This window comes from Chiloscyllium plagiosum, chromosome 12 (assembly GCF_004010195.1).
Source record: "Chiloscyllium plagiosum isolate BGI_BamShark_2017 chromosome 12, ASM401019v2, whole genome shotgun sequence".
Classification (NCBI taxonomy): Eukaryota; Metazoa; Chordata; class Chondrichthyes; order Orectolobiformes; family Hemiscylliidae; genus Chiloscyllium; species Chiloscyllium plagiosum.
Window position 1 is genome coordinate 29141792 of NC_057721.1, and position 18332 is coordinate 29160123.

The 18332-nt window shown below is 38.2% G+C and overlaps 1 protein-coding gene across 1 annotated transcript in view; it reads right to left on the reverse strand.

Annotated features, from left to right (window-relative positions):
- Window positions 1-10328: 10328 nt before the first annotated feature.
- The window catches only part of eif2s3 (eukaryotic translation initiation factor 2, subunit 3 gamma), a 34691-nt gene continuing 26687 nt past the window's right edge, over window positions 10329-18332 (reverse strand). The window contains exons 9-12 of the mRNA XM_043700765.1: window positions 14361-14505; window positions 13235-13404; window positions 12403-12575; window positions 10329-10694 (exon numbers count right to left, since the gene is read on the reverse strand). Coding sequence (XP_043556700.1) covers window positions 10631-10694; window positions 12403-12575; window positions 13235-13404; window positions 14361-14505 — 552 coding nt within the window. The 3' untranslated portion in view covers window positions 10329-10630. The remainder of the gene's footprint in view (window positions 10695-12402; window positions 12576-13234; window positions 13405-14360; window positions 14506-18332) is intronic.

The window sequence follows — 18332 nt, forward strand, 5'->3', positions numbered from 1 at the left end:
GGATGAAGGACCTCTTGATGTTCCCTTTTACTGTTTCCCACCAGTCCGCTGGGGACTCAAAGAGAGGCTTTACGGTTCTCCAACCTGCGTAGTCCCTCCTGAGCTCCTCAGTGTTTCCCAGGGTCAACAGCTTTGTGTTCAGCTTCCACGTTCCCTTACCAGCCCGCTACTCGTCCTGTAGGTGACAGTCGGCCAGCAGGAGGCAATGGTCGGAGAAGAACACCGGCTTGACGTCGGTGGATCTGACCGAGAGCGTTCGGGACACAAACAGGTAATCTATCCTTGAGCGGATAGACCCGTCTGCTCAGTAGGTCTGGTCGCATCAGTGGATAGAAATCAGAGTTAACGTTTTGGGTTGAATGATCTTTCCTCACCAGCCACTTCTTTTAAGACCTGAGGATTAAATCCACCAAGACGTTGTCAGACCTCTACCTCCAACAATTTGTCCAGTGCCACTTTCCTGCTAATTGAATGTTTCTTGATTTAATACCTCTATTCCATTTCCTGATTCACAACTATTTGAGATATTACTTGTTTCCTCTAACGTGAAAACTGATGCGAAATACCTATTTATCTGTTATCTCCCTATTTTCATTAAGAGAAAGTCAGTCTGGACAATTAGACGAATGCTCAGTCTGTAACAATTTTCTTCATTAGATAGCTCTTGTCTGTTTTTAGATTTCTTGCTAGCATTTTCTAGTACTCTAATTTTTTCTCTCCTTGTTGAAATTGTTCTGTCATTCTTTTCTGATCTACCTTTGCACAAAGATACAAGAAACAGAGAAAAGGGAGATAAAAATAGCGCAGATGTTGTGCACTTTGGGTAAGATGGGTTCAGTCACAACTGAAGATTCAAGTGGAGTGATAAACTGCGCCAAAAGGTGATTCATTACAATGGCATAGCAGAAGCAAATGCTTGTGTCTCAGGAAAGACTAGGGACTGATACAACTATGTTACTCACAACAAAGGTTCTGAACATAATACAGGAGTAGTATGGTGAAGTTTACATGTGGACTGGATTTTCAATGTTATTAACAGTTTTCTGGGAGTAAAATATACATAACAGTACATTAGAAATCTTTGATGAAGGCTATAATAAGAGTTAACAGTTCAATTGAAGTTCGAGGTAGAAGCGAGATCTTGAAGGAGATGTCTAAGATCCAGCATTTAGAATTACAAGGGAGATCTGAAATTAAGATAGCACAGCCAGAATTAGCTAAGAGACTGTTAGAAATAAAGAAACTTAACTTAGAGAGAAACAATAAAAATACTTGAAGAGATTGAGAGAAGAGGAATGGAAATGGAGGACAGATTTGTAAATAAGGCAGCTTGAATTGGAAAAGGGATAAAGAAAAAACAGAATAGCGGAAAGGGAAGAAAAGGAATTGTTAATGAAATTAAAGAAGCTTGAACTCCTAAGAGATAGGGGGATTAGACAACATGACTCAGCCAGTGAATAGCTGAAAGAAGGGAAGCCAGAAAGTATTTTGCCTCATTTGAATTAATAACTGGGCTTACAATGTTGCTAAAAGACATTAGTGTGGTTATGACTATGTATACACATTTGTTGGAAGAACAATCTACTGAATATGAAAATGGTTTTAAAAAGGCAACACACTGATGCTTATTAATATTTTAAAAATACATGGAAACAAGGACAAGTAGATATTGTCTCCATCAATTTTAGTAAGCCATTGATAAGGTCCCACATGGCTGACTGGTCAAAAAAGCAAAAGCTTTTGGGATATAGTGTTATGTTTTGAATTGGATCCAAATTTGGCTCAGTAACAGGAAACAAAGGGTAATAGTCGATGGTTGCCCTTGCAAACAGAAAGCTGTTTCAAGTGGTGGTACACAGGGCTTCGTGTTGGTACCCCTGCTGTTCTGTTACATACATTAAGAATGTGGACGTGAATCTGGGCAGCAACTTGGGGAAACTCTCAGATGACACAAAAATTGACCATGTCGTGGATAGTGTAGACGATAGCTATAAGTTCCAAAGTTATATAGATAGGATGGTGGGAGGAAATTGGCAGATGGATTTCATTTGACATTCCTGTCAAATGGGACAGTTTGATTTACACTTATTCTGCTAAGCATAAGGTAATGCATTTAGTACATCAAACATGAAGAGGAAATACACAATAAACAGGAATATACTGAGAGGGGTAGAGGAAGTGAGAAATATTGGCATGCAAGTGCACAGATCCATAAAGGTTGCAGTAGAATATAGAAGTAGGGGCATAATAATGAAACTATACAAGAAATTGGTGAGTATTGTATGCAGTTCTGGTCACCACATTACAGGAAGGATGTAATTACTCTGAACAGAATACAGAGATTTACTAGAATGTCCCTGTGCTGCAGAATTGTAGCTATGAGGATTGGAGAAATTGGGGTTGTTTTCCTTGGAACAGAGATTAGATATGATTGAAGTATGAAACATTGGGAGGGGTAGAGTTAGAACAGATGTGAAGAACCGGTTTTCCTTAGACTGTTCAAGAACCAGGGTCACAGATTCAAGATAAGTGACAGATGAATTAGAGGGAACATGAAAAAAAACTTTGTTTTATGCAGAGGGTGGTAGGCATCTGAAATTCAGTGTCTGAGTTTGTGATGGAGGCAGAGATCCTGAACTCTTAAGATGCAGATCCAGATACTTAAGTGCTTTAAGCTACAGAGCTATGGTCCATGTGCAGAAAGATGGGATCAGAAAGGTCAGCTAGGTGACTTTGAATCAACATGAATGAGATGGGCTGAATAGCCCCATTCTGTGCTGTATCATTTCTGTGGTTCTAAACATAAATCAAATATTTGTAGAATTCGTAAGAGAAAAAAAAAGAAATGTTATGGGATCATTAAAGTTAGAAAATAAATTCAGAATAAGGGAAGCTATGATTATGGAAGAATTCAGAAATTGTCATGTTACGATATGGGGTAAACCCCTCTGCTAATTTAAACCAGCCACACCTTGCACCATAATCTGTTAAATTTTGAGTGGCAAAGAACTATCCCAGATCTCACTATTTAAAAGTAAAAATTAACAATGTTATTCTTTAAGTCCAAAAGAGAACACTAAAACTATTTACAACTTCTTTCTCTTCAACCTATTTTTTTAGACCTCCCATTCTACAGTACTAGTTCAATAAAAAAAACCCGATTAAGATTTACATAAAAAGTCAGATTTTGAAACCAGCCAGCTTTGTTGATTCTCCTTTGTAGATTTTCTGCTGTATTTTCCTGGGTCATCTTTTCTTAGCTCTTTTGCTGCACAACCTTTCTTATGAACAGGTACCTTTCAGAGAGCTATTCAGCTGGCAGTCTGTACGTGTTGGTGCTCTTTGCAGTTCTCCCCATACCGTTCAAAATGTCCAGTTTTATACCGCAAAACATCAGATAATTTCATTGGTTTGATATCACCCCAAACAGTAAAATTCAAATTTAAACTGATTGGCTGAATTTGAATTTGGACCATGGCAACGCAGCATCAGCTATTTGTGTCAACCAAATGTGACATTTTTAAATTGTTCAGCACACTCTGTGGTTTTAGTCCATGCCAGCTTCCCCTCTCTCAAAGGTACAGTATACATCTACATCTTCATAACAGTGACTATCCCAAGAGGTCGAAGATGATGGTCTTCGTTCTTTTGATCTACTTATGGTCTTCAGTTGGCTTACGAGTCCAATCTTGGCTTTGAAAGGTCTTCCGCATTCTGGACAAGTAGTTCCAGATGGCAGATTGAGCTTTGGTTGTTGTTGCCTTGCTTTGTTTTTTTTCTTCTAGTCCTGCACATCTGCTGGCTTTGAAAGTTGCTGTTCCTTTTCAGATGATAGCTTACCAGAGTTTCCTGCCCTTGGCACTGGTTTGTCAACTGTTGATGTCGATGTTACATTTCTTCATGTTAGCTTTACAAACATATTTGAATCTCTTCTGTTGTCTGCCTCTTTGATGTTTGCCTTCTTTAAGGTCGAAGTAGAAGATTTGTTTCGGCAGATGTTTATCTTTCATCTGAACAACGTGACGGCTCAATTTTAGTTGATTCTTGATGACGCAGGCTTCAATGATTGATGTTAGTTCTCCTATCTTCCCAGCTGATATTCAAGATGTTTGAAGACATTGTTGATGGAACTTTTCCAGTACCTTCAGATGTAGTCAGTATGCTGTCCAAATTTCCAATGCAAACAGGAGCATTGGGATCAACACTGCTTTGTATACTAACATTTTGGTGTCTGTCCAGATGTCACAATCATGAAAGACTCTTGTTTGGAGACGTCCAAAAGCTGTTCCAGCGCATTTAAGACAATGTTAGATCTCGTGATTAAGGTTGACATTGGAGGAGAAGGTGACTTCCAAGATACGAAAAGTGGTTCACATTTTCCAGGTTTCACCAAGTTGAATTGATAGTTCCATCAGATTTGTCTGTGGGTGATGGTTGATAGATGATCAGAGTCTTCTTGGAATGGATGGTAATTCCAAGTTTCATGTGTGCATGGTTGAAGGGAGTCAGAATCTGTTGCAGATGGTTTTCTGAGAAAGCTGCAATGCTGTTATTATCTGCGGATTGGAACTTGACGAGGGAACTCATAGATGTCTTGTTTTGGACTCAAGACGGCCAAGATTGAAAAGTCTGCCATCTGTTCAGCAGACAATTTCGATTCCTAGGGGTAGGTCATCCTTGATGATGTGGATAATTGTCACAGTAAAGATGGTGAACAAAGTTGGGGCAATTACGTGTCCCTATTTTACTCCTGATCTGACTTGAAAAGGCTCACGGTTACTGTTGCTGACCATAACTGGCAAGCATGCCATCATGGAGTCATCTCAGGATTTGAATGTACTTTTCAGGGCATCCATAGGTGAATAGGACATCTCATAGGAGTTCCCTTGATACAGAGTCAGAGGCTTTGATAAGATCAATGAATGCCATATCCAAGTTGTTCACATTTTTCTTGTAGTTGTCGCGAAGTGAAGATCATGTCGATTGTTCCATGTAATGGTCTAAAGCCAGCTTGTGTCTCTGGAAGGATCTTCTCGGCTAAAGGCTTGATTCAGTTGTTCATTACGCAGGAAGAATCTTTCCTGCTGTTACTAACAGGGAAATTCTGCGATAGTTTCTGTATTCAGATCGATAACCTTTCCTTTTGTAGATGGTAATAATTGCTGAGTCTTTAAAGTCTATTCGTATGTCTTGATTTATCCAGATCTTGATGAGAAGTTGATGCTGTTGGTTACCTCCAATTTTGTAGACCTTGGCTGGTATTCCATCAACTCCAGCAGCCTTGATGTTTTTTCAAGGTTTTGATGGCTTCCTTCACTTCTTCATGTGTTGGTACTTTGCTTAGGGAGTTGTTAACAGGCTGTTTTGGAATATTGTTAAATCACATTCCAGTCAAATGGGACAGTTTGATTTAGAAAATCTTCAAAGTGTTTCCCTCCATCTAGAATTGATATCAGCATAGTCCTTCAGGATGGTTGAACCATCTTTGCTTTTGAGGGAGGCTGTGGAAGAAGCCTCAAATGTCATTGGCATTTGCTCGTTGTTGGATTTCCTGAGCTTCCTTCCTCCATCATTGGTTTTTCAGACTTCCGGTGCTCTTCTGGACTGCAGCCTTGCATTCCTGATAGAGTTTCCATTTGGTAGCTGATTGTTGGTCATTTTGTAAGATGATGAAAGCTTTTCTCTTTTCGTCAATAAGTTGCTGGAGTAGTTTGTCATGATCATCGAACCAATCCTGATGTTTTTTCATCTTGAATCAAACTATTTCTTTGCAGGAGGTGATGATAATGTTGTTCAATTGATTCCAGTATTCTTCTACAGATGGTGGGATTTGTTGAGGCAGTTGCTCTTAAAGATTTTGTTGAAACTTCTGTACATGGTTGATGTATTAGAGGATATCAAATTGAATTTCTTGGGTGTTGTGATTCTGGTGTTTCCTTTTGGGCCAAATCTTCATTTTCATGGCGAATGAGTTGATGGTCTGCCCGGTACCCATCTGCCACCAGTAATAGCTGTTGTTATCAGTACATCTTGTTGGTCCTAAGATTGTATGGTGATGTAGTCAATGAGATGCCAGTGTTTGGAGCATGGATACTATCAGGAGACTTTGTGCCTGTTTTTCTGGCGAAATAAGGGGTTTGTAATCACTGGACTGTGTTCAGCACATTTGGTGAGGCAGAGTGTTCCATTGGCATTGACCTTGCCTATTATTCCAGTCCAAAGCCTATGATCTTTCCCAACTCTGGCACTGAAGTCACCCAAGAGAATGCTCTTATCATTGTTGGGAACAGAGGAAAGGATGTTATAAAGTTGGGCATAGAAGTTCTCCTTTATTTCTTATTCAGTGTCCAGAATTGGAGCACAGGTGCTGATGCTAGTGGCACGTTGGTTCTCGACGAGCTGGATTCGCAGTCATGAAACAGTCATTGATTCCCAGTGGTTGTTTTTTCAACTTCTGAAGTAGGCTATTTTAGATGGCAAAACCTACTCCATGGATCCTCAGTTGTTCAGGATCAAGTCCTTTCCAGAAAAAGTAAAGTATTGACCTTGCTTTTCCTTAAAGTTGCCCTTCTCTAGCTCTGCAGGTCTCATTCAGAACAATGTCAAAGTTGAATTGTTGGAGTTCCCAAGTAAAGGCAGTTCTTCTCTCTGGCTGGTCTGAGTTTCCATCAGCACTCGTATATTCCAGGTTCCAAATTTCATAGTCTCACTTCTTGATGTTTTTCAACTGCATAATGGTGATCCCTCTGGACGCAGCTTTCCAGACAGGATGGGGTGAAGCAGACTATTTATACAGCACCTTTTCTAGTCCCTTCCCAGTTCAGGCTGAGCAGAATGGATCCTAAATAGGGCTGCTCAGATGTGAATACTGGTACCGAACAACTTTCCTACTTCTGTCCAATAGTTGACTGACTGAAGCAAGTATTCACTGCTTTCCTGCCGGTTCTTAACTAGGAGCTTCCAGTTGCCTGCTCCCGTCCCCCTCCCCCGAACGCAAGTAGACCACAGAGCAAAGATGCCTGTGTGTGTATTTGACATATACTTGATGTTGCACTCTAAGAAGCACACAATACTTTGCAAATCAACCAACTGATTCCAATGGCATGGAGACCACAACGATTGGAGTTGACAGATTTGTTGTAACTTTCATAGCCATTGAGTTCAAAGTAACTTTGTCTGCCTGTTCCATCGTTGGGGGTCTTGATCGATTGTTCTTGGTCAGAGTCTTCATCCTTGACCTTACCACCAGTCAGCATCACACACAAGATCTCAGGACCACACAAGCTTCTCCACCACAAGGTGGCAACCCACAGAGAACCGGATTGTCACCTTGCAAAACCAAAAATTTATTTAGGCAAGAGTCAAATTTCAAAAGCAGCAGTTCTAGCAAATATCCATGATATCTCAAAGGTTATGGATGTGGTGATGGTGTTATTGGAATCTACAAGGAAATTTGAGGAATAAAAACCATCTGCAAATTAAAGGATGTACTAGTTTTAAGAACAAACTGAAGGATACCAAAGTAATAAAGGAGAAAGATTGGAACCAAAAAGATGATATAAATAAGATAACATGCTTATATTGTACTAATACTGGATTGTTTCATGACTAGATCTCAGGCCCATAGATTTGAAGGGAAGTGTCTTAGCAATTCAGTTCAGATACAATTTTTCAAAACATTAAAGGGGATGAACATATATACAGTGAAACTAACAGGTTTAATCCATCTTATTTGACAGGAATGGAACAAAGGGATCTTGAATTGATAGAGCAATACTAAACTGCAGATTTGGAATTGAAACTGAACCAATACTGTAGTGTTACTACTTGAAGACAAAGTACTGAAGAAATCTCAACAATCACAAATGGCAGCTGAAGAACGTAAAGTGGCCCAAGGAATGATAGTTCCATATGAGAATCAAAATTTTAAAAAGTGACTTGAGACTTGTTAGCAAAACTGAAGCCCATAGGATTAAACAGGCAATGGTTGCCTGAATAAAAAAAATTTGCAAAGGAATACAAAAACAGCAATGCTGACAATAAAAACCCTCCAGAAATAGTCAGATCTGGCACAGTCTGTAAAGAAACAACCAGAGTTGATATTTTAAAATTGATGACTTTCATTTTTCCTCCCCTGATGGAAGATCATAGATTCGAAACAGGAAAACCGTTCTCTCTCCACAAATGCTGCCAGCAGTGCTGAGTATTTCGATTTGGTATAACCACAACCAGTAGAATTGATGGTTTATTTTTAGTCATTTGAGCACAGTAGGAATTGTCTATTTTCTACTGATTAAAAAAAAAAGAATGGAGTCAAAAAAATGGTTAATAAACCAGCAAGACAGGCCAAATTCCCCTTGAAATTTATATGAAAGGTGCCATGTCTACTGAAGCTGCAGGTCATTGAAAAAGGTCGAAAATTAATGATTGTTAAGCATTTATCCTTTTTTTACCTTAAACATTGGAATAATTAGTGTTTCTGTAGAATAATAAAACACAAAGTTGAATAAAAATTGTTAATAAAGACATCATAGATTTGAAAATTATAAAAGCACTTAAAGTTAACTTTGAAATTTTCAATTATCTAACACCATTCGTGCAATTTCAAGTAGTAAGTATAACCAGAAAAGAGATCAAGAAATATTTTAGATGTCAGCTAGCTGTGATGAGAATTTCAGAGACATAAATATTAGATAAATGTTCTCAAAATGACAACTAATTGATACAAAAGACGTGTTTTACATGTAGATGCTTCCATACAATTTTCAAGTGACTATATAGGGCAGTACAGTGGCTCAGCAGCTGCACCACCAGAGACCCAGGTTCAATTCCACCTTCTGGCAACTGTGTGTGTGGAGCTTACATGTTTTCCCCGTGTCTATGTCAATTTCGTCCCACATTCGAGATATGCAGGTTAGATGGATTGGTCATGTTATATAATTCATAGTGTGGAGAGAGGTGCAGGCTAGGTGGGTTCACCACGTGAAATGCAGGGATACAGGGATGGGGTTGGGTCTGAGTGGGATGCTCTTCGGAGAGTCAGTGTGGATTCAATGGGCTGAATAACCTGCTTCCACACCACAGGAATTCTGTGGCTCTTTATCTGTAGCACTCAAGGCATAAAATTTATGTTTTGCCATGTTTTGCTTTGATTCAGTAATTGTTCCTTTAATCAGCATAACTACTGCGACCGAAGATTTTGTTTCTTCGTTAATTTTCTTCTTGTCTCTTTTGTTGCATACAGTTTTATATCCACACGTCAGCATTAGCTTGTCATTCAAATGGCCATTTTTAAAATAGCTGCCTAGATATTATTTGCAATAGTGAACATAATCTCTTAGCAATAAATGTTTTGCTTTCATTTCCTTCCGAGTTGGTATCTGCAGGGTAGGGTAATATGTTCAAGAGGTGCCCTGAATCAGCAAAGATTGGTCTATATGGCTGAATTATTTAGTGGCTGAAACAAACTGAATCCCTGTTATATAATAAAAATTATAAATAACTTTGCAAGAAGCAATGTCACTTGGGAACAAAAGGACTGAGCAAACTTCCATTTGATAATTATATCCACCAATTTTTTGTTACCTTGCAGTATTGTTCATAGGAGTTGAACATTTCAATATATTGACAAGATTAATGTGATCAGTTCAAGGTTTTGATTTTTAAATACACCAAACTGCACAAAAAATTAAAACATTCCTTTCAGTAACCAGGATCAATAGAGATCAGTCATTTGATGAAATAATTGAATAATAAAACATACTTCCACTCCACTCCAGACTTTCCACTACTGATAAATACCAGTGAGACATTTTCCACTTCTCATCCAAACTGCCTTTGAGAGAATTTGCAGATGTAAACAAATTGTGCTAGTTTTGTTCTGAGAGCTCATGCCCAGAGTCTGCACGTTCATTTCATACAGGATCCGTACTGACAGCTGTCAAAGATGATTTATATCCCAATATTCTGTACGGAATAAGTTGTAAACTGCAACATATCAGCAAGTTATTCTCTACTTGATTGCTTGATTGATATAAAGTTAGAACCAGTTTCCAAACTGAAGGCAGTTTGAGTTCATGTAATAAACTCTCAAAACATTCTAATGAGAACAACAAAGTTTGATAATCAATAAGCATGAAATTCAATGGTCTGATGGCCTTGATCTTGCTTAAATAAATTTGCCTCAATCACCCTTCTCAACACAATTTATCAAATGCAAGGACAATCCCTTGTGGTGCAGACAAAATTATTGTATTTGAATGAAACAGTTGAAAGATGTAGATTTAGGAGGGAAAATAGAAATGTCAAGGAAGGTAAAATACACATTATTTTTAAATGTCAAAACACTTTTAATGTTTTACGTTCACTGACTGCCAATGTTGACAGACCTGATTGAAATGAAACTTTATTCTTGCAGCGAAAACAATTTCTAATCAAATATAAATTAGATTTTTTTTATCACCAGGAGATATTTGCATTTTTTTTAAAAAATCACTTTTCCAAGTCAACTGGCTTGATACCATAAGTTCTTTTCAACCATGTTTAAGTAGTATTTAACTGTATTTGGAAAATGTTATATACTGCGGCAGGCAGTCCACTTTGTCCTCTTCAAGATATAATTCTCTCTAGGTTAATCATCATCAACTGTTGGCTTTATCGTTACACCTCTTCTTATCTGACCCCAGCCAATTAAACTGTGAGAAAGGAAAAAAGCTAATGAGTGAATGAAACAAAGTTAAGTTTATACAACTGAATGATATTATAATCAATTCTAATTCATTTTCTAGAAGAGATCATTATAAAACAAGCTGAAGTGCGTTGACCCTACTGGTGCCCTAGGACCAATTTGTTAATCCAGAGTGAGAGAATTAATCCAGGATATTTCCTGGTGTGTAAACTTTTGTATCACATTAGATGGTACATTGTTCATTGAACCATATGGAAGAAGGAAGTGTGAATAATTTGCAATAACTCCTGCACAACGCTTTCAAAATGAGGAAAAGCTTTAGAAATCTGAAATACACAGGGACTTAAGAGTCCTGGTACTTGATTTTCTTAAGGTTAACTTGCATGTTCAAGCTGGTAGTTAGGAAGGTAAATGCAATGTTAGCATTTATTTCAGGTGGCCAAGAATAAAGATGTACTGATGAGGCTTAATAAGGTTCTGGTTCCAATGCATTTGGAATGGTGAGAGCAGTTTCGGGGCCCCATATCTAAGAAAGGATATGCTGGCATTGGAGAGGGTCCACAGGAGGTTTTCAATAATGATGCCAAGGTTGAAGAGCTTAAACATAAACATGGGTCTGTACTGGATGAAGTTTAGAAGGATAGGAGGTGGGGGGTCTTCTCATAATAAAGAGGCCTGGATAGAATGGACGTGGATAAAATGCTTCCACTAGTAGGAGAGACTAGGGCCCAGAGAGACAGCCTCAAAGTTATGGAACGATCGTTTAGAATAAAGATAAGGAGTAATTTTTCAGAGGGCGGTGAATCTGTGGAAATCATTGCCTCAAAAGGCTGTGATGGCCAAGTCGCTAAATGTATTTAAGTGAGATAGACAGGTTCTTGATTAGCAAAGTGGATCAAAGGTCATGGGGGGGAATGGATGAGGAGGAGGAGAAAAATGGAGTTGAGAAACAGTTCAGCCATGATTAAATGGTGGAGCAGTTTCGATTGGCTAAAATGGCCTAATTTTGCTCCTGCATCTTATGGTCTAATACAAAATTAGTAAAGTCAACCACTAACTGAAAGTTAATTCCAATTTCTACGTGTGTTTCATAATTGTGCAATCGGTAACACCTCAAAATCAATCCCTTCTAGATCTTGCTGCCTTACAGCTATTCTGAAAATAAGCCCATTATATATAGGTGTTAGCTAAATTCAGCAATGAGCTCTGATCATTGTGAACAATGTGGGTAATTTGGCATTTGGTTTTCCTTTACTGTTGAAAAGTCAGTCTTAAGCAGCAGATTTCCTGATGTGAACTATGGGGATAGCTCTCATTTTGTCAACTCTGATACACTTGGAACAGATTCATAATTTTGATTGCTTTCAATGTGTTCAATTTTTATGTTGGGTATAAACAAAAAAACTATGGTTAAAGGTTGATTAAGATCAAAGCAACTTTAACTTTTGTTTTCAATCATCTTTAATGCTTAGAAGTAACATTCCATTTCTGAAAACAATGTTGATTTTCTTTTCCCAATGTAAATCAACAATACCGTTTCCATCATTATTCTCAATGTGTTCTTAAAAACATGTTTCTCGGGGTATCATTTTGAATAATCCTATTGAAACAAGTTTCGAAATTTAAGTTATAAATATGTTTTCAAAGTGTGCAAAAATACGAACTTGCAGAACTTCCCCTGAAAACTTGATACTTATGCCAATTTTGCTACTCACCGCCAGTGTTTCTCTACTCTTCGGCTAAGGGCGATCTTTTCACCAACTTCTGTGCACACTGGATTTGTGAGCACTATCTTCCCCAAATCAGCCTTCACAGCACTGACCCTTCCTCCAGTAGAAAGGGATCCTATATTTACCATCAACACCTCATTTTTGGATAACTTTTGTACCTAAAGGAACAAAATCAGATGCTAAAATTCACTTCTTATAAAACGTTTTATAAAAACCCCCACAAATGGGACATGGGCTTTGCTGGCGGGCCTGAATTTACTGCCTCTTCCCAGCTGCACTTGAAAAAGTGGTGGTGACCTGCCTTCTTGAACCTCTGCACTTCACATGATGCAAGTTAACCCAAAATGCCCTGAAGGAGGGAAATCTAGGATTTTGACCCAGCAACGGCGATATGTTTCCACTTCAGGATGGTGAGTGGTTTGGAGGGGAACTTGTAGGTGGAGATCTCTAGGTGGAAGTGATCATGGATTTGGAAGGTGCTATTAAGGATCATTGGTAAGTTTTTTTGGCTACCAATTACTAAATACAATTTCACTAATTAAATAAATGGTGCAACATAATAAACAATGCATACTTTAAATACAAAATCCAAGAATAAGTAAGAATTGCTCATTTTAACATTTTTGTAACAAACTAAAAACTTCTCGATTTATCTATTGTTTCAGTAAACTTATGGCCCAGACACTTGTTTAAAAGAAAACTTAATTTTCTGAACTTCAAAGCCACGTTTCAGCAGATTAATATGCCACCCAATTCTTCAAAACTTATTTTTAAGTACTATTTTCAAAAATGAGGTAATGCACAATTTTGAATTCACCTTTGCTGCTTTCTTGTCTCCTTCTGTACGCACACCCAACAATCGCCTGAGAAGAAAATAGGAGATTTCCAGCTCTGTGAAGATTTCTGGAAGAGCTCCAACAGCACCAAGCACCTGTCCCACCATACGATCAGCACGGCACAAAGTTGGATCAATTTTAGTTCCAACACCTAAAAGAAGCAAGCTCAGTCACGAAAAATAATAGTAGTTTTGCTCTTTCCAAGAATTGGACAGCTATCAACTCTTTGCAATCTGCTGGCTATGAGTCTCATAATGCACTGGGTATATACCAAAGTACACTATTGCATGGGGAGAAAAATTGACACTTCACAATACTGAATATATTCTAATCTTACTGCTGGACTTATTTAACTGGGTCCCGCACTGAAGGTAAGAAAACATACTATTTTCATCACAAAACATACTGATGACAGACAGTAAGGGATCAAATTTTGTCCTTGACAATATGGTTGATTTTTTACAATACTTGGCACTGATCATTATCACACACAAAACGAAAATCTAATGACTCAGTGATTAAAATGACTTTTTTGTCAATTGACTAGGCCATGAAATATTTTTAAACAGATATTCATTGAGTGGAACTGATCAATTCCAACTTTGAGGACAAGCTTAATTTTGAAAGTCCAGCTTGAAACAGAAGGAACTGAACATGCACAATGGAATGTTATAGTTTAAACTGAACAATAATTTAGTACTTGTACAGATTCTAAGCTATCAAACTTTAGAAATATTCAACCAGCAGCATTGCTTGTTATGTGCTTTGAAAATAAGTAGGCTTCTGATTTTTTAATGCTATTTTACTTGGCTGAATTGCTGGAGTACAATCATCTACAAAAAATATTTCTAATCATATAAAAAGGCATTTGCTAATTAAAACAACTTATTATCAATAATAAATAAGTCATTTATTATGAATAAGCATAAAGGTGGATCATTTGCATTTCTTTTCCCATGAAATGGCTTTCTCAACATACTAACATACAAAAAAGTATTTCCTGCACTGTGTTAAGTGACTTTCTGGACCATACCAACAATTAGGTAATATGCTTTATCAGGTAAAACTTCAAAACTGGACGGCTTAAAAGTAAAGTATGCTCCTTACCAATAAGGCCACCTGGTACTGCAAACTGAAGGTCATTGTGCTCTGCAAAGAGTGACACAATCTTTGAAAAGATGGGCTTGCACATCAGCTTCCCCTCATGGTCTTTTGACACAATACCAGGTCGAACTTCAAGTTCCTGCCCTACCTGTAACACAAAACAAAATTATTAAAAAACAAATCACTCATTACTATGTGGACATCACTGTCTAGGCCACCATTTATTGCCTATCCCTATCCTTGAGAAGATGGTGGTGCCTGTTTCGTGTAGGTACACATAAAAAACCATTAGGAAAGGAGTTAAAAGGTTTCACTATTTCCAGATGTTATCAAATTAGACTTTGCACGGTGTCAACAGGGCTGTGTTCACCATAGTCAGTTATGGTGCCTTGGTTGATGCCAGGTAGTTGCTTAGTTTCATTTCATTCTTTAGACTTAGTAAAATGGTTGATATAACTGACTTGCTAGACCATTTCAGAGGGAAGTTACCAATCAATCATATTGCTGTGGGTTGGAGTTATATGTAGACCAGAAGTAAGGATGGCAGTCTCTTTCCCTAATGAATGAGATGGGTTTTTATGAGAACTGAGAACAGTTTCATAGTCATTAGACTTCAAACTCTAGATTTTTACTGAATTCAAAGTCTACTATTTGCCGCAGTGGGACTTGAAGTCAACTCCCAAAAACATTAACTGGGTGTATGGATTACTAGTCTGGTGACAGTACTACTAAATTATCATCCTCACCCCTTCTACCAAATAAGACAACACCAGCCAGTGGTTGTGCCAATTCTGGGGAGCTCCCAGTCACTAAGGATAATGTGATTGAGTGTTGAACAAATATGATAGAATTACACAACTGTTGTGTTGCAGGATGAGACCCAAGATATCTACACCAGCTGTGAGTATTCTGGCTTAATCACAATCTCCTATCTTTTTCCCAATCCCTGCATGCTGTTTCTATTCAAAAAAAGCATGCAATATCTTTTTGAATACCTCAAATGAATCCACATCCACTACAAATCTGTGCATAGCACAAAAGATTGTGTATCTATTTTACACAAACCACTGAAACCTAATGCACAATTATGAAAGTAAAAGAATAATGACATATTGGATTTCAGCAGATGGGAATTTAATTTAGATAAATGAGAGGTGCTGCATTTTGGAAAGGCAAATCAGAGCAGGCCTTGTATACTTAATGGTAAGGTCTTGGGGAGTGTTGCTGAACAAAGAGACCTTGGAGTGCAGGTTCATAGTTCCACCAAAGTGGAGTTACAGGTAGATAGGATAGTGAAGGTGGTGTTTGGTATGCTTTCCTTTATTGGTCAGTGCACTGAATGTAGGAGTTGGGAGGTCATGTTGCAGCTGTACAATACATTGGTTAGGCCACTTTTGGAATAGTGTGCACAATTCTGGTCTCCCTCCTCAAGGAAGGATGTTGTGAAACTTGAAAAAGTTCAGAAAAGATTTGCAAGCATGTTGCTAGGGTTGGAGGGTTTGAGCTACAGGGAGAGGCTGAATAGGCTTGGGCTGTTTCTTTTGGAGCGTTGGAGGGTGACCTTATAAAGGTTGATAAAATCATGAGGGGCATAGGTTTAGGGCGAGAGGGGAAAGATTTAGATGTGACTTAAGGGGCAACAATTTTCACACAGAGGGCAGAGTGTGTATGGAATGAACTCCTTCAGGAAGTGGTGGAGGCTGGGATAATTACAACATTTAAAAGGCATCTGGATGGGTGTATGAATAGGAAGAGTTTAGAGGGATATAAGCCAAGTGCTGGCAAATGGGACGAGAGGAATTGAGGATATCTGGTTGGCACGGATGAGTTGGACCGAAAAGGAAGGAATTACAAAGAAAAGGAAACTTCATTCCAGTTGGAGAATATTTGCAAGTTCACCTTTATATTACATCTTTCAGTTGGTTTACTGGCTGCCACAGATAAGTGCACAGTGCAGATTCACTAGGTTGTTTCTGGGTCTCAGAGGACTAAATTACAAGGCCAAGTTGAATATATGTCCTAGAATACAGGTGAACATGAAATTTAAAATGCAGTAAGGATTAGAAAAGATAGAAACAGAGAAACTATTTCGTTCCCCAGAGAGACTAGAGTGCAAACAGGCATTTTGTTAAAATTAAGGTTGGGGCATTCGGAGTGAAATTAGTTTGATCAAATTTGTCTAAAAGGTTGACTTCAAAAACAACTGAAGCTTTCAACATGGAGTTTGAATTAGGTTAGGATGTCCACTGCTATGCAGCAAAGATGGGAAAATGGAGTTAAAGTAAAAATCAGCCACAATGGAATCAAACTGTACACCTCATGTTCCTATGCCAAACTGACGAAGAATGCAAGAGTGAATATTAAGATTTGAGGGAAAGCACAGGCATACTTCAAATACGAAGAAATGTAAAGATTCTCCAGAATGATATTAGAAATGGGAGATTATAATTATGAAATGTTCAAGTGCTTCCCGCCCCCCCCAATAAAAATGGAAAATTGGTGTTAAAGGGCAAAATCTAAAAGATGCTGAAAACTGAAAAAATTCCAGTGGCAAATAACAAAGATTGTTTTCCACTGTTAGGATACTGGTATGAAGGGAGTAAATACTCACAATAGTCAAAGAAAAAAGGAAAACATTTTATCACAATGTTATCAGAACATTGAGGAATACTCATCACAAATAACCAATAAGACAAAAACTATGACTTGAAAAGTACTTAAAATGGAAAACAAGAAAAATACTTTAGGAAGATGATCAATGAGGTGAAAGTCAGCACACCAAAATGGGAAATCTAGACCCACACAGCTGCCAGTGGGCTGAGACCAAATACTTATCATGAACTTTCTGAAAAAAAAATCATATTATATAGAATACAACTAATACTCAGTCACTTGAGAAATAGGATGATTACCATAGACAAGAGCTGAAATCACTCATTTCTAACAAGTTAGAACATAAATGCAAGGTTTCAGGTAGAAAATAAAATGCCTACTGATAAATTACTCTAGTTAACAGATTGAGGGGAAAGCCATGACCCAAGCTTGAACTACGGAAGAATAAGAAGAAAGCGGTTTGACAAATCTTTTCTGAGACACATTCTGTTATCGGCTAATGTTAATTATCTGCATGCCTTCAATATAGAGGTGGACCACTTTATGACTGGGGAACAGGCTCCATCAACCAGAATTAAAGTGGCTTTCAAAATAAAACATGGTCCAAATAATCAGCTAGATTGGTTCTGACTGCCAAAGAGTGGGTTAGAAACGAATTTCCCGCCATTTTTATTATCCATTGTTTTTTCATGCCAGAAAAGAGATTACATTGCTGATGTTGGGTTCAGTACTGTCTTATGATGATACTTCAGATTATCATGAGTGAGGAGTTGGCTTGACAAACTAACTTGTCTTTTCCTAACTTTTGTTTATGTATTTTAATCAAAGGAACTAAATTTGATGAAGAAGGGTGCATCATTAAAACCAATCAAGGCATATTCATTGCTGATTTTAAAGAATAAACACACTTCTTGAATAAGCTCATAGAGGAATCTCAATTATCCGAATACCAATTATCTGAAAATCGGATTATCCAAAGCAAATCTCGAGGTCTCTATGGAAACATTACAAAGACGCATTTCCAACAGAGATTAAACAGGCACTGTCTCCAAATTACTGACTGACTGCCTGCCCTCTGTCTCTCCCCACACTTTCCCCAGAGTTCTACAAAGATGTCCCTTAACCCCCACCGCCCCTTCCTCAGATAATCTGACCAACATTGTCCTGTGCAGGGTAAAGGTGGAACCTGTCAAAAAGTTGCAGTAAAACGTTGTGTATGTGGCTGTGTGCGCACGCGCGCTATTTGGAGACTTACCCCACAAAGGCAGCAGCAGCAGCAGTGTTGTTATTGGCGTCCAGTCCAGCTGCCCTGGAGAGGGGGCGGGTGTGTACAGGGGTGGGCAGGGGGCGGTGTTGGGGGTG